At 53.2% G+C, this 21119-nt stretch overlaps 1 protein-coding gene across 5 annotated transcripts in view; it reads left to right on the top strand.

Annotated features, from left to right (window-relative positions):
• SH3BP4 (SH3 domain binding protein 4) overlaps positions 1 to 21119 on the top strand; it is a 94007-nt gene that overhangs the window by 61197 nt on the left and 11691 nt on the right. For 4 of the 5 annotated variants that reach the window (XM_029225196.1, XM_029225195.1, XM_029225197.1 and 1 more), the window contains 2 exons: positions 12545 to 12792; positions 17582 to 19929. In XM_029225196.1, coding sequence (XP_029081029.1) covers positions 12675 to 12792; positions 17582 to 19929 — 2466 coding nt within the window. In that variant the 5' untranslated portion in view covers positions 12545 to 12674. The remainder of the gene's footprint in view (positions 1 to 12544; positions 12793 to 17581; positions 19930 to 21119) is intronic. The other variant, XM_029225199.1, reaches the window with a different exon arrangement.

Below are 21119 nucleotides of genomic sequence, written 5' to 3'. Positions count from 1 at the left end.
AGACTGGAAGTTGATTTTATAAAATGTGTTGTTTTTTTTTTAATTACAAAAAGTAGAAAACTTAGGAAAAATAAAGAACAAAATGATCCATACGATTGCCATACCTGGACATGGTTGCTGTCAGCATTTGGTGTGAAAATTACTCTTCTTTTTTCTAGTAAATATACATTTCTAAGAACAAAGTGGAATGAGTTTTATTGTGAAGTTTGTGGATTTCATTTTTCTCAGCGTTCTGTTGTGTGCGTTTTCCATTCTGTTGAGTATTAGAAAACAAATTTTAACAACTACGTAACCCGTCCTGGAGGTAGAACCCCCTCCTGGGTCACTGTAAACGGTGCTGTACGTAAGTCACTAAACCTACATCTTTGATTTCCCAAGGACAGGTAGTTTGAGGGGTATTGGGATGGGAGACAGAATAAGAATCCTGTCCTCTCTACTTCCCTTAATAAATATTGATGAAGTATATAGATCAATCAGTGATTGGTTTATTACCCTGGATATCTCAATTCGTAGTTCATGGACACCATAGAACTTCTGTAAAGAAATTCGTTCATTCCATGAGTTTCATTGGTTGCTTACTGGGCTAGATGCCAGGTCCTCGGTAAATGGGTGGATAAAACTGAGACAGTTCTTCCATCCAGGGGAGGCTCTGGCTGCGAGGCAGCAGTGAACCAGTCAGCTGAGCACTGACCTCGCCTCGGTCCTCAGGAGTTGGGCCGCATGTAGCCGTCTCTCTCCCAGCTCTGGGGGCCCATCGACAGGCTCTCACTGTATTTGCTGGTTGTTTCCAGTGGTGCCATCTGGTGGGCGTGGCTCTGGTCTCTGCCTGGGGAGTGTTCTCAACCTGCTCATCACCCGCCCCCCACCCCCCTACCACTTTGGTCTCTGCAACTCTTGCCTCCTCCCCCGTCTTCACTTAAACTTGAACTTGAGCCTCAGATGTGGCACATGTATCATTAATGAGAACCATCAATAGATTTGGGGGCATCATGAAGCCTTAGGAGCTGCCTCCCCAGGCAAGCTAGCTTGTCTGAACCCGGCATTTTCACCTGAGCCTCAGAAATGAACCCCGGGGAAAACCTCTTTCAATAAAAACCCTCAGTTTCCTCACCTGTAAAATGAGTGGAACCAGCTACTTTGTGTTTCCCAGAATGGTAGCTAAGATGAACTTTAAAAAAATGGTTTAAGTTAATATATACTAGAAAAGATTTATCAGTATATCTAAGGAAGACCTTTCTTTTTAAAGGATAGAAGCTTCCTTTTTAAAGATATAGAAAGCTGCCTTTAAAATAACTTTCTTGAATAAACTTACATTGTTAAAGTAGGTTGGTTTAAAGAGAAATATTAAATAATTTGATTTTTTTAAACATTTATTTATTTATTTATTTATTTATCTATTTATCTATCTATCTATTTATTTAGCTAGCTAGCTAGCTGCTCCGGGTCTTAGTTCTGGCGTGCAGGATCTAGTTCTCTGACCAGGGATCGAACCTGGGCCCCCTGAATTGGGAGCACGGAGTCTTAACCACTGGACCACCAGGGAAGCCCAGTAATTTGATTTTTTTTTAAGGAAGACAGTAGATCAATGGTTAATGTTTGGGAACCACAAGTCCTTCCAGTGCTTGTGTTTTGCAGTTTTGTTGAACTCATCAAACGGGGGTCAGGAATCTGAGTCTACCCCCAACCAGCCCGTCAAGTGAATGGGCCTCTCTTCTCATGTCTTTTATAACATCTGCAGAGATAATCATGCTGTTTCTTTCTAGTCACTGGCTGGGGACCAGAGTGGGGAAGTTTTTCTAGTCCGGGTTGATCACAAGATTTTACTTCCCAGCCTGTCTGCTGCAGCTCTTCCCATGTGACTCGGGGAGGCTGACCCCACCCCACCAGACCTCCTAAACCCCATGCTTGGGGAGCACTTGACATGCACGTGTTGGGTCATCTTTGAACTCCTTGCCATTGTTTGTCAGCAGCAGGGTGATGGGACAGGAGGACATGTGGGTGGAAGGCATCCACATAGCACACACGGTGTGTTGGGCAAACCAAGGTGTCTGGGCTTCCAGCCCCATGCAGACCCAGAAGGTCCGTGCAGGCCCAGAAGGTCCCGAGCAGGCCCGGAAGGTGTGGTGGAGGCATCACCCCTCCCCCTCCTCTTGAGGTCAGTTTCATACACATTGTCATCCCAACTAAACGATCAGCAGTTGAGGGAAAAGACCAGGTCTCCATCCACTTGTGTCTTTGGTGATCCCCGCTGCACGGTGATGCTGAATAAATGTTTGGGTGGAGCATTTGTCCTTTCAACAGATGGCACCACACACCAGCTTGGGCCAGGCACTGTGCTTGGTGCTGGAGGATTACAGAGGAGCCAGGTATCCAGTTGGCTTTCGAGGAAACGAGGGTAGTTGTCAGGGAACTAAGAAATCACGTGCAGAATCACAGCTGTGATGCCCAGATTGCAAGCAGTTAAGTGTCCAGAGAAGATGACGGATGAGTCCCCAGAGAGCTCAGAGAAGAGGTAGGATTCCATCTGCAAAGGCACTGTTTGACAGGGGTCTCTCTCAAATGGGTAGGTTCTAACGTAGCAGAAACTGGGGGCACTGTTGGGTCTTCAAGTCAGTGGGGTGTGGAGAGAGATGGAGGCTTAAGGTCGGGGGATGGCTTGGGGGTGTTTGGAGCAGAATGAAAGAAACAGTCGCTGTGCTTGGAGAGCTCAGGGCATCCAAATGAGAGTGTGACGCGGACATGGAGGGTGAGTTAGTGCAAGGAGGGTCTGGAAAGACAAGCCAGGTTTGGATTGACGTCTGCAGACTGTAGGAGCCTCTGAAGAGGCTGGGATTGTTGTTGTTTTGTTTTTTTAATTTATTTATTTTTTATTTTATTTTATTTTTGGCTGCTTTGGGTCTTCGTTGCTGTGCGCGGGCTTTCTCTAGTTGTGGCGAGCAGGGGCCACTCTTTGTTGCAGTGCACGGGCTTCTCATTGCAGTGGCTTCTCTTGTTGCGGAGCACGGGCTCTAGGCGCGTGAGCTTCAGTAGTTGTGGCACGTGGGCTCAGTAGTTGTGGCTCGCAGGCTTCTTTGCTCCGCGGCATGTGAGATCTTCCCAGACCAGGGATCGAACCGTGTCCCCTGAATTGGCAGGCGGATTCTTAACCACTGTGCCACCAGGGAAGTCTGAGATTGTTGTTTTTACCCAAGAAAATGATGAGGTTGGTCCAGCCCACCCTGAAGCACAGTCTCGCAGCTGGGCATCAAGTAGGCTGGAGACAAGAGGCCAGGGCGTAAGAGGCTCAGGCCCCGCAGAGGTGGTGGAGAGGGGCTTGGCCACCCCTTCCCCTCCCTGACCCTTACCCACAACCCGTGATTCTCCAGACTCTGATTTTCTTACTTTGTCACTGGCTGGTGAAAACACCCCGAGTTATTGGGCCAGCTCTCTCCAACGATCACACTTTACACCATAAAAGCAGCAAGTGAGAAGCGGGCACCCACAACTGCGGGGTCCCCTCCCACGCACCCCGTAGAGCCTGAGGGGGTGTTGAGCTTGAGTCACCAGCTTTGCGTGGACAGAGAAGGCCTTGAACATGTGCATGTTGCCAGCCCAGCGCCTGCACACAAGAGCCTGTTCCTAGAAGTAGGTGCAGCTCTCGTGGGCTGCTCACCCAGGCAATGTGGTCCCCTGCTCGGGAGGTGCCCGGGGACCAGGACACACGATTCTGCCCGCGAACCTCATCACTCTGCCCAGATGGCCGGCTGGGGGCCTCCAACAGCTGCTGCTCATCAATTGAGGTCACTGTTGAACCAAAGTGAAACACATCCCAAACACTGGAGCGGCTAGCTCATTCCCTGTGGTCCCCTCTCTCCCATGGGGCCATGCGCTTTCCCCCCAAAGGAGGCAGCCCTCCTCCAGGCCACCAGGCAGTGCTTTCGGCTCTGCTCCAGGTGGATACAGAAGGGTTCTGGAGATCAGGCTCCTCCTGTAGGTGGGAGGAAGTATCCCGCCACCGCAATGGGAAGGTTCGAGTTTCACTGTGTAGGACCGTGCTCTCGAAACCGGAGCCTGTGCCTTCCCTGCCAAGAGGGGAGAGCCTGGAAAGGGGACACCAGTCACGTTTTGCCTTTCCACTTGGGCCGTTGCCCAGACCGGTCGGGTCAAAGATCAGGAGGCGGGGGGAGCTGGGGTGCTGTTTGGAGTCTGTGGGATGGGCCTCCCTCCAGGGCAGTTTGCTTTGGAGGGAAAAGGATGCCGTAGACGTCCACAGGCGCGCAGACAGGCTCACTGTCACCCCGCTGGGTCACCACCAGCTCGCCTTCCTCGCGGGCTGTTCCTCGACGTGGGGGGGTGTGAAACCAGATGTCCCTGGTCCATCCCTGCAGCCTGACCGGGCATGTCGGCTTCTCCGTGGCGGCCCGTTGGGTTGGGAGCCCAGGGCGTTGGGTTTCGGGCAGTTGCTCACAGGAAGCAGATCAGCTTGGGAGGGAGGGTATCTCTGGATTACTTTCATCCTTGGGAACATGTTCTTTCTTGGGGAGAGAGTGAGGTGGGGACAGATGGGATGGAGTGTCTGTCCACAGAGCCTGGTGACTGACATCCCCCAGAGCGGGTAGAAACTCATGCTTTCTTTTTAACCCGGAGGAAAGCTGATGAAATCAACATGAAACTCCTACTCCAGAAATTAAAGCCAAATGTGGAGAATGAGTCATCTTAAACAAGGCACGAACAGAATTCTCCAGGGAGTAGCCAAAGGCAGTCTCGATGCGCGATGCCCTCCTGCGGGAGGGGTCCAGGCCCAGCGCCTTCCTTCTGCACCTTCCTGGGTCTGGGCCACCCGGAGGACCTGGCGCTTGGCTGTGCACACGCTGGGGTCCTGACCAGGGTGTTCTCCATCCTGCAGATGCTCGTGTTCTGTTATTTTTCTTGGTTGGTTTGTTTTTTAATTGTTCCTCGGGCAGGACGTTGGCATACAGGCCCCCACAAGAATATTCTGGGATTCTAGGATCTGGGGAGTGGCAGATCCACAGGGGTAGCTGAGGGGCTGTGTGCGGGGTCGCGAGTTTGCCACCGGAATCTGTAAGTAAGTCTGTCCTTGTACAACGGTGTTGTCTGTTCAGAGGCCAGCCCCGTAGTTACCAGGGAGGAGCTGGCAGCAGGCTCTTTTCTCTCTAAGTGAATTGGCCTTTATACTAAAGATAAGAAGACCTCATTAGTTGTGACTCAGACATTAGTAAGCTTTAGTGTCCCAACTTCTTAGACCTGACTCCTACCTTGTGGAGGTGAAGGGGGGAGTGGAGGCTTCCCAAGTCGAGGCGTGGTTTCGGGGATGGGGGATGCAGGGGCTGCCACAGCCTACCCTTCTGAGCTGTCCTGAGGCCCAGTGCCGGCCGCCCTGGTCAAGAGTGCATGCAGCTGCGGGCTGTCCCGGAGAGGTGATGGCTCCTGGGGCCCGTGGGTGAAGTCCAGGCCCTAGTGGAGGGTGGCCGAACTTGTACATCCCAGGTGCCCACGCAGCTAACCCATCAGTGTTTCAGAAATGTATAACTTGGATTTCCAGAAGAGGGTAAGATTCCTAAATTTAGCCTGCTGAGTATAATTAAGTCACATCAGCCATCTGGGGGGACATTTGACACTTTTGGGGGATTTGGGCTTTTTCAAGGAGATTATCCCAGGGATACCTACCAGATAGCTCCAAAGCTGTATTCTTTATTTAAATGGAGTGCATTTGCTCATTCACGTTTGAGAGCCTGCTCTGTACAGGCCTGTCACAACCCAGGGAGCGAGGAAACAGGCTGAGTCCCGTGGCCTCGGGGAGCTTACGTTCTCTTGGAGAAATCAGGCTAGAAAGCGAAGAGCACAGGATATATCTGGTGTTAAAAAGGAAAGTAGGGGAAGAGGGTGGGCTGAGGGATGTTGCCGTTGCAGACACTTGAATGCAGTGAGGGATCCAGTCTGGCGAATAATAGGCAGGGGCCTCCCAGGATGCAGGAACAGCATGTGCAAAGGCCCTGCAGTGGGAGGGAGAGAACTTCAAGAAACGGGACCAAAGAGCCAGCAGGACCCAGGATGCTGGCCATGAGGCCACTGTAAGCACGAAGGCCTGAGGAGCTTTGGAGGGTTTTGAACAGAGTCCCGACTGGCTTTTTTTAAAGCCCTGGCTGCTAATTGAGGGGTGGACTGTGGGAAGGCAGAGCTGGACACGTTAGACCTGGTGGAAGGGAGCTGATTGATGAGTTGAGAGGTGACAGTGGCGTGGAGGTGCTGAGGGGAGCTCAGCCGGAGCTGCCCGTGGTGGCGTGGGGTGGCGTGCACACACGCAGTGCACACCCTCCACAGAGAGGGGGTAAGGGAGGCGCCGCTGGGGAGGGACATGGGCTTTGGGGCTGGCTGAGTGAGCCCTTCACCTGTGGGCTGAGATGGTGAAGTTGGGGAGGAGGTTTGGGGCAAACCCCAAGTTGGGTTTGGACCTGGGAGGTGCTGGATGTCCATCAGTCCTAAAGGGGAGCCCTCGGTGATTGAATCTGGCGTTCAAGGGTCACTTGTCGGTTCCAAGTGGGAACCCAACCACGTCCACTTGTGCTGTGAGGGGGCTCAGACCGCCTGAGCATTTGGATTTAGGGCTCCTTAGAGTTTTTCCCAGTCAAAAGAAGACACACACAGACACACACACACCTTCATTCCTGACATGTCCCTCGTGGAAAGGCAGGTGATGAAGTTTTCCTAGTATTACTTTCCTAATTTTAAAAAATGTTTTGTTGTGAACATTTTGAAATATGTACATAAATAGAAAATGGTAAAAATAATAATGAAAGTAATAATAATAAAAATTAAGAAAATAGAGAAATGGTTAAAAAATAGAAAAAACAGCATAGCGTATAGTAACATATACTAGTAGTATAACATGCAGTAAAGCGCAGCGTTAGCGAACCTTTGTGAGCTCATTATAAAGCAGATCAGAGCATCAGGTCATCTACCCCCACGTTCTGCTCTTTTCTTTTTTTAACATCTTTACTGGAGTATAATTGCTTTACAATGGTGTGTTAGTTTCTGCTGTATAACAAAGGAGTCAGCCATACGTATACATATGTTCCCATATCTCCTCCCTCTTGGGTCTCCCTCCCTCCCACCCTCCCTATCCCACCCCTCCAGGTGGTCACAAAGCAAGGAGCTGATCTCCCTGTGCTGTGTGGCTGCTTCCCACTAGCTATCTATTTTACATTTGGTAGTGTGTATATGTCCATGCCACTCTCTCGCTTTGTCAAAGCTTACCCTTCCTCCTCCCCGCGTCCTCAAGTCCATTCTCTATGTCTGCGTCTTTATTCCTGTCCTGCCCCTAGGTTCTTCAGAACCATTTTTTTTTTAGATTCCATGTATATGTGTTAGCATACGGTATTTGTTTTTCTCTTTCTGACTTACTTCACTCAGACTCTGGGTCCATCCGCCTCACTACAGATAACTCAGTTTCCCACATTATTTTCTAATGAAGCAGGGATTAATTCAAGTGGCGTGGCCTTGAACTTGGGCCACTTGAATTTGAGGCTCCAGGATACTGGCTACAGAGCTGAGGTCAGCACATTGAGTCAACCTGGAGCTTGCAGGGCTGTAGGGAGGAGGGCGGAGCAGAAAGAGGGTGGGGAGAGAGAAGGCGCTTTTCCTGGTGCCACAGGTGAGGGCAGCGAGCTCTGGAAGGTGAAACACATGCTTGAGAAGTGTGTCCCTGGTTCACATGGGGGTGGAGGTAAGTGATAAACCTGGGTGCCCAGGTGAGCCTAGCAGTGGAGGGCTCTGAGTGCCAGGGCGGGATGTCCACCTTTAAAAGCAAGTCACACCTGGAGGGTTTTGAGCTGCAGGAGGGACCTTTGAGGAAATTAAGGTCACATATGGATTGCACCAGGGAGGGAGTATTCAGGGATCTGACTGCCACAGGCAGCCGCAAAGGTGTGGTGAGCTCTGTGAAGCAGGGCGGGAAGCTGACAGCATCTTGTAGCTGCGCCTCCGCTGGGGTCTGGAGGAGGTGGAGACAGAGAGCCTCAGCCCTGAGCCCTCACCCTGAGGGCGTCAGCTCGTGGAGGTGCCAGGAGGGGCGAGCCCCCAGGCGTGGCCCAGCCGGGCTGCCTGCCTGTCTTTCTCTGCTGTAAATAACATGCCCGAGGCGAAGGCTGATATCTGCAGTCTCTGCAGATGTATTGGTGGATGTCAGGACTGGCTCCAAGGACGCTCTCCCCCTGCCCCTGGGAAAAGTTGCCATTCTGGGCTGCCCACGGGGCATTGAGCATCACGGGACAAAAGGGTCCTGGTCCCGAGGAAGAGAGAGTGAATGGGCGCATTGAAGCTCCTGTGAACGAGGCTTCTGGTGGTCCGGGAATCAGACTCAGACTTCAGTCGCTGGCTGGTAAGTGGCGACATTGTCAGGGCCGTGCAGTTAGTGGCTTCCACCTTCCTTGAATGGCAAGCTCAGTGCGTGTATCTGTGTTTTAAAAGGACTGCACATCTCTTTATGTAGCTGCTAACACACAGTGGCTCAGGGTAGTCACTGTACCCCCATCAATGACAAAACAGAAACAAGGATCTGTCTCCCAGAGTCCCAGTGGTGGTCTGTACTCTGTTCTCCCTGCCCAGCCCTGAGGCCCTGCTTTCCGCGGCCCTCCCCGACCTCGCCCCCAGCCCCCCTGCCTTCTTGGCAGGGGCGGCAGGAATCTGATCGCTCTTAAATGTTAATTTCCGCTTTCCTTGGCCGCCCTTGGCAAGCTGTCCCAGTGCCCTGTAGGGGCCTCAGCTGAGTTCTCAGCTATCGCTCTCCCAGCCCTGGGTAAAATCCACCCCATCCGGACTTCAGCCAGCTCCTCTGTTGAGGACGTGGCCGTCTGTGTGGGGCTTTGAGGCGGGCTGGGGCTCGTCTGGATGTCCCCTCTCCGTTGCCATGTCCACCTGTGTCTCTCCCTTCCACCAGCTCTCTCAGCAGCTTCTCCTAAACTGTGTCCGTAGTTTTCAAAGACAGAGCGGCATTGCTGCTTCCATTTATGGCATCAGAAGCCCCTGTGGCTTCCGGGAGCGTCCAGGGCCGAGGCCAGACCCTTGGCCGTCACGATCTGGCCCCTGCCCTCCAGCTTCTGCAGTGCTCAGCCCGCCGTGTCCTCCAGGCCTGCGTGCCCTGCTCTGCCTGGCTGTGCCCCCCGCCCACCCCGCTTAGAACCCAGGCGCACCTCACCTCCTCTGGGCAGCTGGCCCGGTTCTGCGGAGCCTCGCTGCTACAGCAGGCCTTGGGGTCCTTGGGAGCAGGGCTGTGCAGTAAGGCCTCGAGACTGCACCCATCTCGGCTTCTTCTAAAACCCTCCACTAGATGCTCCGCACCCCCATAGTGAGTGGGACTCGGTAATACTCCCGAGGGCGGTGGGGGCCAGGGCCGGGGCCTCTTTCACTCCATCTCTCGAAGCGTGGTCAGGATGAGCTGCTGTGGGAGAGCCCTGGCGTCCTTTGTCCTGACGCACCCCGCTGCTGGGGTTCCCGTGTCCTGAGCAGGAGCCTGTGGGGTGGGGGGCCTGGAGGACGTGCAGCAGGAAGGGTGGTCCCCTCTCTGGGCGTGCCTCTCAGTCCCAGTCCCGGGAGCAGCCTGGCCTGGGCAGGGGCCGTCAGATCCCGCAGCTAACCGCATTGCCTGGCCGTAACCCGCATCCCCTGGCCATAACCCACAGCTCCTTCCCCTGTGCTGCCTCCCAGCTCCTTCCCCTGTGTCCGGCTGCCGCCTCCCAAGAGGCCCGGTCAGACCCAGAATCTCAGGTAGGAATTGTCATTAATGTGACAGCCCAGCCATCACACACAGGCTGCGGGCTCAAAACCATCATAAAGCTCTCCTCCCCGCCCGCCCACCCACGAATCCCATTTTATCCTCTGCGTTGATTCCCGCCAGGAAACGAGGCTTCCTCTTTTGGATCCGAAGTATTTTCACGTTCTCTCGTCTCAGTAAACAGCTCCACACGCGGCCACAGGCTGCCTGGTCGGGGCAGAGCCTTGACAGCCCGGTGACCAGGTATCTGGTCCGGCTCCGACACAGCCTGTGCGGACAGAGCCGTGCGGCCACCGCGGCTGATGGGTGGGGGCCGGTGTCCCCGGCTAGAGGGTGGACGCTGGGTGCGGAGGAGCCATGCAGCTGCGTGGGGACCAGGAGACAAAGCCCGGCAGCGCTTCCCGGCCACAGCTGCCTCGTGCCTCCAGCTGGGTCAGTGCTGTCCTCTCCTGGAGGCCCAGCTCCGTGCACAGTTCTGTGCAAAGAGGAGCCCGGGGGCGGGAAAGGGAGTCCGAGCGCGTGGTCACGTCCGTTGTAACCTCACAGGGCAGGCATGGAAGTAATCTGGGATCCCACTCAGCTGGGGAAACCATCCAGGTGCTTCACCCCTTCCTTCAAATAACTGGCATGTTTGTGAGTGCTGATCCATGAGTCACAAATAGAAGTGTGTGTGTGTCTGTGTGTCTGTGTGTCTGTGTATTTTGCGGGGGGTGTTCCGGATGGACTGGGGAACTCCAGGATGGGATGTGGGTGGGAGGAACGGCGGTCTGGGCGCAGGTTGGGCATGTTTTTAAGGGACGTGTCACCCCCAGGCCCACCTTTGCTCCCTCCCCAGAGAGGCAGCCACTGCTGTCCTGCCTCCTGTGCATGTGTGTCTAGGCCCCCCTGGCCCTGAGGATGACAGGGCCCTTGCTCTCCCCTTCTGCCCTCCTCACACACTGTATGAGTCAGCTAGGGCTGCTGTAACAAAATGCCATAGGATGGGGGGCTTGCACAATGGAAATTTATTTCCTCACATTTCTGGAGTTTGCGAAGCCCAGGACCAAGGTGCTGATTTGGATCTTGGGTGAGGGCCCGATTCCTGGCTTGCAGACGGCTGCCTTCTTGCTGTGTCCTCACCTGGCAAACAGCAGAGAGAGAAGCGAGCTCTCTGGTGCCTCCTCCTGTAAGAGCCCTGATTCCACCCACCTCATCTAACCTCATCCCTCCCCGCCCCCCGGCAAAGACCTCTCCTCAAAATATAACCACACTGGGTGTTAGAACTTTAACAAATGAATTTGGAGGGGGACGCGTTCAGCCCATAACCCAGGTCTTCTCTCCAGGGTGTTCAGGCGCAGGAATGCGGCCTCTGTGACCTCGGGATGACCTGGAATCCACCTTGGAGCCACTGCCAGCGGGTCCCTCAGAGCCAGGACTGGGGCCGCTGATGCGTGCCTGTGTTGGCCGAGGCAGGGGGGGTTCCTAGTCACTGAGCCCTGCCCCTTGTTCCCAGTGCCTTGCCTGGGTTCTCTTTTTCTCCTTCACGCAAATCAAATCAGAACGGTGCTATTACTACCCCATGTTACAAAGATGAAAATGAATCTTGTGTAAGCTATTTAACTCAGGGTCATCCCCGGGAGCCATAGAGTGTGGGTGCAAACTCGGTCTGCTTGCTGCATGGTTACTACACGCAGAGCCTGGGGCCGGGCTGTGTCATCCCCACTGCAGAAGCTGCAGAGGGTGGCGCTGGGCCCCCAGGTTCCTCGCATGAGTAGGGCCACCCACCTGTGTCAGAAGACGAATTTCCAGCTGCCTGTGGACAGCAGTCAAAGAACAAGGGACCTGAGGACAGGTTACATGAACCCAGCCATACTGGGGTGAAATTCACCTGCTCTTGGGTACCCCTCTGCTCCGAGTGCTGTGGCCCAGCTGTGGCCAGCTGTGGCCAGCTGGAGCGTTGTCTGCCCAGGTCTGCTCTGGGAGAGCATGTGAAGTTCCCTGCTCTGAAATTGGCTCCTGGCAGGTCCTTTCCTGTCCGTTGGCCCTGGTGAGAGGTCTGCTTGGAGCCAGTCACCTTGTTCACCTCCAGAACCCGCCACATGCCCGGGTGCCCGTTTCCCAGAGAAACCGAGGCCTTAGGAGAACTTGTGTTCTTTCCCACAAACATTTCCTTTGCTGGCTTGGTAACAGCACAGTGATCCAGTGAATATACCACGTTTCGTCTGCAGAAGTCACACAAGAATACCTTATATCCACAAGTGGCCATGTGTGTCTTATTTGTGTTTGTTTATTTGGGGTCCAGGGAGGATTTAGCGAGCGTGTGGGCAGGGAGCCGTCCCCTCAAACCCACTGCAGCGGTGCCAAGTGCTGCTTGCCCAGCGGTGGCTGTTCCTATGATGGGACCAGCCACTTTCTGGGCAGAAGGAGATTTAGTTCCCCTTCCCTGAACCCTGGAACTCGCGGTGTGGACAGATCCTGTTTTGTCCTCCTCTTTGACTGTAATGAATGGGCCGGCCAGGTGCTCAAGCAGATCTCACAAGCCTCATTGTGCCCCAGGAGGAGGGAGTGCAAACAGCAGGATAGGGAACACTGCCGGGGCTGTGTGCATCGAGAGAACAGATGAGACAGGCATAAAGTGGGCATAGAACCCGGGGAGTGAGCCCTGCTCTGCTCCCTTGGGCCAGGAAAAGTGACACGGCCTCTGGAAGAAAGAGGATTCCCACTTGCCATCGGTTTACTCTTTAACCGTGTTTCACTTGATCAAGGGAAATTCCTTTCTTCTTCCCCTGCTCACAGGAAGAAGCACATTGCAGAGCTGATGCCGTAGCGCAGCATGGTTGCCTGAGACAGAAGCTTCAGCAATTGCTGGAATAACTGGAGGGGAAATATGAAACCTTAGCCGTTCACCCGGCAAGAGAGTTTCAAGATGGCAGCTCAGCGCATCCGAGCTGCCAACTCCAGCGGCCTCCCGCGGTGCAAGTCCGAGGGGACCTTGATTGACCTGAGTGAAGGGTTTTCAGAAACAAGCTTTAATGATGTCAAAGGTGAGCTCCTGGGAATAGCACTGGCTGGGGTTTGCAAGAGCTCTAAGACCCAAGGACTCCTCTACTTACAGGCTGCCAAGTTCACGTTCAGATAATTAAATGTTAGCTCTGTAAACTTCATCGTGTTATGAATTCAGCCCTGGAACAATACCCACTTGTTTTGTTTTGATGGGTTGGGAGGTTGTTTTGAATTTTCCTCTTTGTAATGAAACTTCTTCTTAATGGAGAACATGTTTCTCTTTCCATGAGTTTTGGTGACATTAAGGTAAGAGCTTGGTGGTGTACACAAGTCGGGGGAAGGAGAGTGTACTCAGTTGATGAGGTCCTGAGAGCCACTGCAGAAGAAAAGGGGGTCCGGGGACAGGGGTCAGCACGCTTACTCTGCAGAAGGTCAGAGAGTGAATACTTGAATCTGTGTAGGCCCTACGGCCTCTGTCACAGCTGTTTAACTCTGAGATTGTAACGAGAAAGCAGTCACGGAAGAGAGAAAACAAATGGGCATGGCTGTGTTCCAGCAGAACTTTACAGAAACGGCCGGCTGAATTTGGCCCGGGGGCCAGAGTTTGCCAACCCCTGGTTTAGAGGTGGCCCTGGGGTTTCCCTAACAGCCACGTAAAACTGGGCTGGTGATAAAGCCTATCTTTTGGACACCGAGGTGGATGCCAGCAGGTCATTTTCCTTCTAGAGTCCATCCTGCCCTCACTGGCCACGGTCAGTGTCTCCCGTGAGCTTCCTGGCATCTTGTACATCATCGCCCTCATCACCATCACCACCGTCAGTTGACTTTCCCACCACGTTCACCGAATTCTGTTGAAATGATCCATTGCGCTGCCCGCAGACAGCTCAACGGCAAGAGCTTTCGCTTTACCTTTGTATCGTTAGCCCCTGGCACAAAATCGGTGCTAAATAAATATTTCTGGAGCTAATCTGCTACCTCCCAGGTAAAATCATGATGCCCGACCCCGATGTACTAAAGTCACACCGTGCCTGTTTCTGCCTTTCTTCTTCTCTCTTCCAGTTATCCTCAACTTCCCCTTCTCCCTGTCTGTCCTTTAGGGTTGTGGCCCTGAGCATCGCTTAAAATGTTCTCTTAAACAAAAGACTAGCAAGGGAATCATGAGGTTTTATTAATAAGAGCAGCAGACCTATTGGGTGTTGCTGTGAATAATCACGCCGTTTGTTTTTCGTAGTCTGGTAATGGGCATTGTTTTCTTTGTAACCCAGCTAGTCATGGTTGGAGTGGGAAACTGGGAGCTCAAGTCATGCAGTTTGGGCTGGGATTTTGAAACGAGGGGCAGAGAGCTGAATTTTAAAAGATGGCGATGATGACGATGTTGATCTAGGAGGAGCTGTTATTCCTCAAAGAACACTGCAGCTGGGGGAGGAAGGCTGAGGAGGGGCTGGTTAGCTTCGGGGGGTCGGAGTGGGGGAGAGAGACCCCCTGACTCCACTCCCGAGGGGCAGGCTGTGGCCCAGGCAGCATTTGCTCCCCACACGTGCCGATGGTAAAAACGGCTTCAAGGTGGGAATCTATTCCAGCCAGAGTATCTGCTGCAGAATCTTCCTCCCTAATGAATGTTTTTCCTGCATAAGACCCGAGGCAGAGGGTAGGAAATGTATTATTCAGTGAACTGAACCTCCTGACACCCAGGCATATTTTTCTTGTATTAAAATCAAGGTACCTGGGAATCTGGCAACACTCTCCAGAATTCATTAAGATGGAATTCGATACGGATTTTCCTGCATTTGATTGGCTGGAAGCCCCAGCCTTGTCTGTGTGGCCCTTGTCTGACAGAGGGCCGGTCTTGGAAGGGAGCTCACGCCGCGGTCCACTTCCACGGGGGGCCCAACAGGAAGGGGCGCCGTCTCCCATCAGACAAGCCTCATCCTTGAGTGAAATATCTATTACTGCTCCTCTCCTAAGGAGAGTGCTTGCAATTTTGAGTAAAACCAGTTTTATTCTCTGGTCTGGTAAGAAGACTAAAGTGATCATTTGCACTGATACGTTTTCTCAGGTTATGTACACAGCCTGCCTAATAGCTTTGGTTTTTAATTCAAAAAATATTACTGTAAGGGAATTATTCTGGAGGAACGTAATAGGGATATAACTTTTGAGGAATTCTAACAAGATTTTAGTAGCTGGCCAGCTTTCTTTGATTTTCATTTGGTTTTAATTTTGACGTGACATTTTCATTAGATGTGTCAAGGAAACTGGAGCCTGTGACTGGAAAACAAAGTGGGAGGGGAAATCTTATATTATCCCCTGTTCCCCAGCTGACCCATCTGCCTTCTGCCACCTCCCCTCGAAGCCATTATCTTTGACTTGGCTGTTTTTAGTCACTGCCCCCCTTCAGGGTTAAGTGTGATTTTATAGCAGAAGGGCACAGCCCAGGGGGATTCTAACTTAGCCTTTGGGCAACACCTTGTCCCAGTAACATGGATATGGCGTCTCTGTTGTAAGCTTACCGGATGAGCATTCATTCCACGGGTGTCTGTTGGGCACCTGCTATGTGACACAGGCCCTGTTCCAAGGGCACCACTGCGAGCAAAACATAGCCGAACAGAGCTTACACCCTAGTGGGGCAATGGAGCCCTCCCCGACAAAACCAACACAGATATGTATGGTACATTTTATATTGGTTAACGATCAATGCTATGGAGAAACATTAAACTAGGAGGGGGCCGGAGATGTCTATTTAAACGTAACATTTTGTGAGCCTTTACCTTGTACTGAGCATCACTGTGCTAGTCACGTCATCACCATCATCTTGCTTAATCCTTGCCAGAGCCCGTCGAGGGAAGGTGGTTCATCCATCGTGAAGAATGTCAGGCTCCGGAGATCACACCGCTGCTAAGGGTGTAGATTCAAATCCCAGGTCTGGTGATCCCAGGACCAGCTTCTCCCCGACACCCCAGACAGGGTGGTAGGTGACAGCCTTCGAGGCCCAGGTTCACACCCTGCTAATAAGCGTATCTCTGTAATTTAGTTAGTGTAAATAAATAGAAGCTTCCCACTTTATTGCCTGAGACTTTGCTGAGGACATGCAATTTAATTTGCATTAGTTCCTTTTATTTATTTTTAAAGTTTTTTTTTTAATGTGGACCTTTTTTATTTTTTTAAGTGTTTATTGAATTTGTTACAATATTGCTTCTGTTTTATGTTTTGGGTTTTGTGTGTGTGTGTGTGTGTGTGTGTGTGTGTGATCTTCGCTCCCCCACCAGGGATCAAACGCACAACCCCTGCATGAGAAGGCGAAGTCTTAACCACTGGACCACCAGGGAAGTCCCCTCACTAATTCCTTTTAAAGGAAAAGGAAACTGGCAAATGATTTTTTTTGGGTGGGGGCCAATTTGGTAGAATAGGATGTCTGTTGACTTAATCCTATATTAGACAAGATGTAGGTGTAGTTCCACTAAAAATGTAGTCCTTTCTTTGCTTGTTTACATAAGCAACTAAAAAAAGTTTACTTTCATTTGGTTGTTACAGGAAGGCAGCAAACTCCGTAAAACAAGGGACAGTTGGGATGGGGGGGTTGGAGAGAAATATATGGGCTTATTTCCATCAGAAAGAAGTTTCTTCATCCTCTGAGTATATGTACTTTGTTATGTATGGGAGGGAGAGAAAACACTTAGGTTTCTAGTTATCTGTTATTTTTCAAAACACACCCTACTTGTTTAGATGACTTTTTTTTTTTTTTTTTTTTTGCTGTTCCAGTTGCTGTCTACCTTGGTAACACGCAGTTGAACGCCAAGAACCATAAATTAGCTTGAGTCGCTGTTTAAAGTGTTCGCATTTTTCAGATTGCTTAAAGAGTTGTTCAAAAAGAATGTGAATTACAACCAGACCTAAACCTTTGATTTTCAAGGGGTAACAGAGAGACCATTTCCATGTTGTTCTGAATGATCGTTTAAAAGAGGTTGAAAGAGGGCTTCCCTGGTGGTGCAGCGGTTGAGAGTCCGCCTGCCGATGCAGGGGACGCGGGTTCTTGCCCCGGTCCGGGAAGATCCCACATGCTGTGGAGCGGCTGCGCCCGTGAGCCATGGCCGCTGAGCCTGCGCGTCCGGAGCCTGTGCTCCGCAACGGGAGAGGCCACAGCAGTGAGAGGCCTGAGTACAGAAAAAAAAAAAAGAGGTTGAAAGAGACCAACCTCAAAAATCTTATTTCATATAAACAGTTTGATGAAGAATGGGTTCAACTTGGAAACTAGGAAACGGGCCTGATAGTCAAGGGAACCTTCCCCTTGGTTTATGTATTTTATGCTGAAGGCAGGACATGGAATCAGCTCTTAGACACCGGGAGATTCTGTTGCACGTCTTTTCCAGTCCCTGGTTACATGCAGTGGGTCACTTAACGCAGCATCCCCGTGTTTTCTAAGTAAATCACATTCAGGTTCTCTTTCGACCTAGCAGCAGTCCCGGTAAGTTAGTAACAGTAAAGAAAAGCTGGGTCAAAATGAGATGTTTAAAACCTGGGACATATTGATAATTCCATTATGCTGATTCATGTTTCTGTGGATGGTGGAGAGACTCTCTGTGGCCTTTCCACCTGACTCAGACCGTGCGTTGGGATGTGATAGAATCTGGGGAGACAACACTCGATTTAGGCTGTCGGTCAGGTGAATCGCCCACCAGATTTTACTTTGGTTTGTCTCTGTCGTTTACTTGCCGGACACGTTGTCTCCCTGTTGGGGGTGATGGTTTTCCAGACCTCTCTTCTCCCTGGTTTTGAGAATGCTCTGCCTTGCCCTGAGGGCCCGCCCTCACCTCCTGTTCTTTGTGTTTTACGCAGTGCCTTCTCCCAGTGCCTTGCTAGCAGACAATCCCACGCCCTTTGGAAATGCAAAGGAAGTGATCGCAATCAAGGACTACTGCCCAACCAACTTCACCACCCTCAAGTTCTCCAAGGGCGACCACCTCTACGTCCTGGATACGTCAGGCGGGGAGTGGTGGTACGCACACAACACCACGGAGATGGGCTACATCCCTTCCTCTTACGTGCAGCCCTTAAACTACCGGAACTCCACCTTAAGTGACAGTGGGATGATCGACAATCTTCCAGACAGCCCGGACGAAGTAGCCAAGGAGTTAGATTTGCTCGGAGGATGGACAGATGACAGGAGGGAGTCGAGCAAAACCTACAGTAATAATCCTTTCTGGAACGGTGTCCAAACAAACCCGTTTCTCAATGGGAATGTGCCAGCGCTGCCCAGCGTGGACCTACCGACTCCGCAAAGCACCGTGGACTTGCTCCTCTTTGATACGGGCACATCTTCGTTCACCGAGTCCAGCTCAGCGACGACCAACATCTTCGACGAGCTGCCGGCCACCAGCCGCCTTCACGCGGAGCCGACGGTCAGGCGGGACAACCCTTTCTTCCGGAGCAAGCGTTCCTACAGCCTCTCGGAACTCTCCGTCCTCCAAGCCAAGTCCGACACTCCCGCATCCTCGGGGTTTTTCACGGGCTTGAAATCGCCGGCCCCCGAGCAGTTCCAGAGCCGGGAGGACTTCCGGGCTGCCTGGCTGAGCCACCGGAAGCTGGCCCGGTCTTGCCACGACCTGGACTTGCTGGGCCAAAGTCCCGGCTGGGGCCAGACCCAAGCGGTGGAGACGAACATCGTGTGCAAGCTGGAGAGTTCGGGGGGCGCCGTGCAGCTTCCCGACACCAGCATCAGCATCCACGTGCCTGAAGGCCACGTGGCTCCAGGGGAGACGCAGCAGATCTCCATGAAGGCTCTGCTGGACCCCCCGCTGGAGCTCAACAGCGACAGGTGCAGCTGCGTCAGCCCGGTGCTGGAGGTGAAGCTGAGCACCCTGGAGGTGAAAACCCACATCATCTTGGAGATGAAGGTTTCAGCTGAGGTGAAAAGTGACATTTTCAGCAAAAGCACAGTGGGCCTCCAGTGCCTGAGGAGCGACTCAAAGGAGGGGCCCTATGTCCCCATCCCACACACCTACAGCTATGGGGACACGGTCCAGGCCCAGCTGGACAACCTGGAGCCCTGTATGTACCTGGCCATCGTTGCCCACGGCCCGAACATCCTCTACCCTTCCACGGTCTGGGACTTCATCAATAAGAAAGTCACCGTGGGTCTCTATGGCCCCAAACACATCCACCCATCCTTCAAGACGGTGGTGACCATTTTCGGGCATGATTGTGCCCCCAAGACCCTACTGGTCAGCGAGGTCACCCGCCAGGCCCCGAGCCCGGCCCCAGTGGCACTGCAGCTCTGGGGCAAGCACCAGTTCGTCTTGTCCAGGCCCCAGGATCTCCGAGTCTGCATGTTTTCCAACATGACCAACTACGAGGTCAAAGCCAGCGAGCAGGCCAAGGCCGTGAGAGGCTTCCAGGTGAAGCTGGGCAAGGTGAGCCGTCTCATCTTCTCCATCTGCTGCTCCAACGCCAGCGAGCTCTCCGACTTCACCTTGCGGGTCCAGGTGAAAGACGACCAGGAGGCCATCCTGACCCAGTTCTGCGTCCAGACCCCACAGCCACCCCCGAAAAGTGCCGTCAAGCCATCCGGGCAGAGACGGTTCCTCAAGAAGAACGAGGTCGGGAAGATCATCCTGTCCCCGTTTGCTGCCACCACCAAGTACCCGACTTTTCAGGACCGCCCTGTGTCCAGCCTCAAGTTCGGCAAGTTACTCAAGACGGTGGTGCGGCAGAGCAAGAACCACTACCTGCTGGAGTACAAGAAGGGGGACGCCATCGCCCTGCTCAGCGAGGAGAAGATCCGGCTGAAGGGGCAGCTGTGGACCAAGGAGTGGTACATCGGCTACCACCAGGGCAGGGTCGGCCTCGTGCACGCCAAGAACGTGCTGGTGGTGGGCAAGGCGCGGCCCAGCCTCCTCTCCGGGCCCGAGCTGAGCACGTCGCTGCTGCTGGAACAGATCCTGCGCCCGTGCAAGTTCCTCACCTACATCTACGCCTCCGTCCGCACGCTGCTCATGGAGAACATCAGCAGCTGGCGCTCCTTCGCCGACGCCCTGGGCTACGGGAACCTGCCGCTCACCTTCTTCTGCAGGGCCGAGCTGGACAGCGAGCCCGAGCGGGTGGCGTCGGTCCTGGAGAAGCTGAAGGAGGACTGCAACAGCACGGAGAACAAAGACCGGAAATCCTTCCAGAAGGAGCTCATGATGGTGAGTGCCCGGTGGGGCTTGGATTCCTAGAGGATGGGGCTCGGTCCAGCCCCAGCCTTGCCCTTGCGCGTGTGGGAACGGGTGTGGTGTCGGGAGTCAGTGGACCGGGGTCTGGGCCCCCGTTCTGCTCCCTGAAACTCACACACGCCCGGGGATAGGCATTGACGTGGGACCGGTAGGGGCCCCCAAACAACTCGGAGCCACTGCGGCGTGGGTCGTCCAGGTCTCCTCCTGCTGAATTTGTGAGCTCCTCTGGAGGTCCGGAATGCATCTCTGCCTGCCCGATCGGGGACACAAGGGGGGCCCTGTGCGCCACCCGCCCCTGTTTAGATCTCTTGGGACAAGATCCATCCTTTCATCAGATTCCCAGCGGGATCTGTGACTCGCCCCAAAGTCTGACTTTATCTTGTTGTGAAATTTTCTCTCCAGGCCTTACTTGAAGGTTCTCCCCTCTCTCTGTGTCATTTCCTCTTCCTCCTTCTTGCGTGTGTTTGAGTTGGGGTGAGGACGGCCTCTGCTTTGCCAGCACAACTGGGAACTTGGACCCTAAAAAGTAAAGAGGGGGGAGTCCCACTGCTGGGCACAGCCGGCCCGCAAGCCAAATGGGAAGCTTTCTGGACCCGATCACGGCCTCCAACAGGCTTGGGCTCTGCGCCGGTCATGACGCCCTCAGGTAGTCCACTCTTAACTGTTCACCACAGTTCGGCGGCTGTCGTGGCCTTGGAGGAGTTATACCTGGGAGAAGCCTAATGTCCTCTGGGCATCCCTAGTCAGATCTGTGCCGGACATTCTCTGTCGACTTCTTTCTGTGATAGAAGCCGACTCGGGTCTCTCCCTGGTCCTTGTGATGTGGACACGCCCCTAGTTTTTGTTCCCACGGGAAACCCCCAGGCCTCGGTCACAGGCTCTTCTCTCGTGTTCCTCCGACCCCACACAGTCCTTTTCGCCTCCTTATCTCTGTGAGGTGTGACTCCCAGCGCCCCTGAACTTCTGCCGCTTCAACTCCCCTCCTTCCCCCCAGCACTTGCCATCCTGAGTGAATGCCTGTTGGAACGGATGGGCCAGGCGTGTCTGCATGAGTGAGGATGCACGCGTGGACGGAGGTGTACAGCCGAGGGTCATCACTGCATGCACGCCCTGGGCAGCCCCGTGGGGCTGGGGGGACAGAAGGGAATACGGTCCACAGTGGC

This window comes from Monodon monoceros, unplaced genomic scaffold, assembly GCF_005190385.1.
Source record: "Monodon monoceros isolate NGI ecotype Baffin Bay Population unplaced genomic scaffold, NGI_Narwhal_1 Super_Scaffold_16, whole genome shotgun sequence".
Taxonomy (NCBI): Eukaryota; Metazoa; Chordata; class Mammalia; order Artiodactyla; family Monodontidae; genus Monodon; species Monodon monoceros.
Note: the sequence above shows the minus strand (reverse complement) of the source record. Positions and strands in the feature narration are given on the sequence as shown.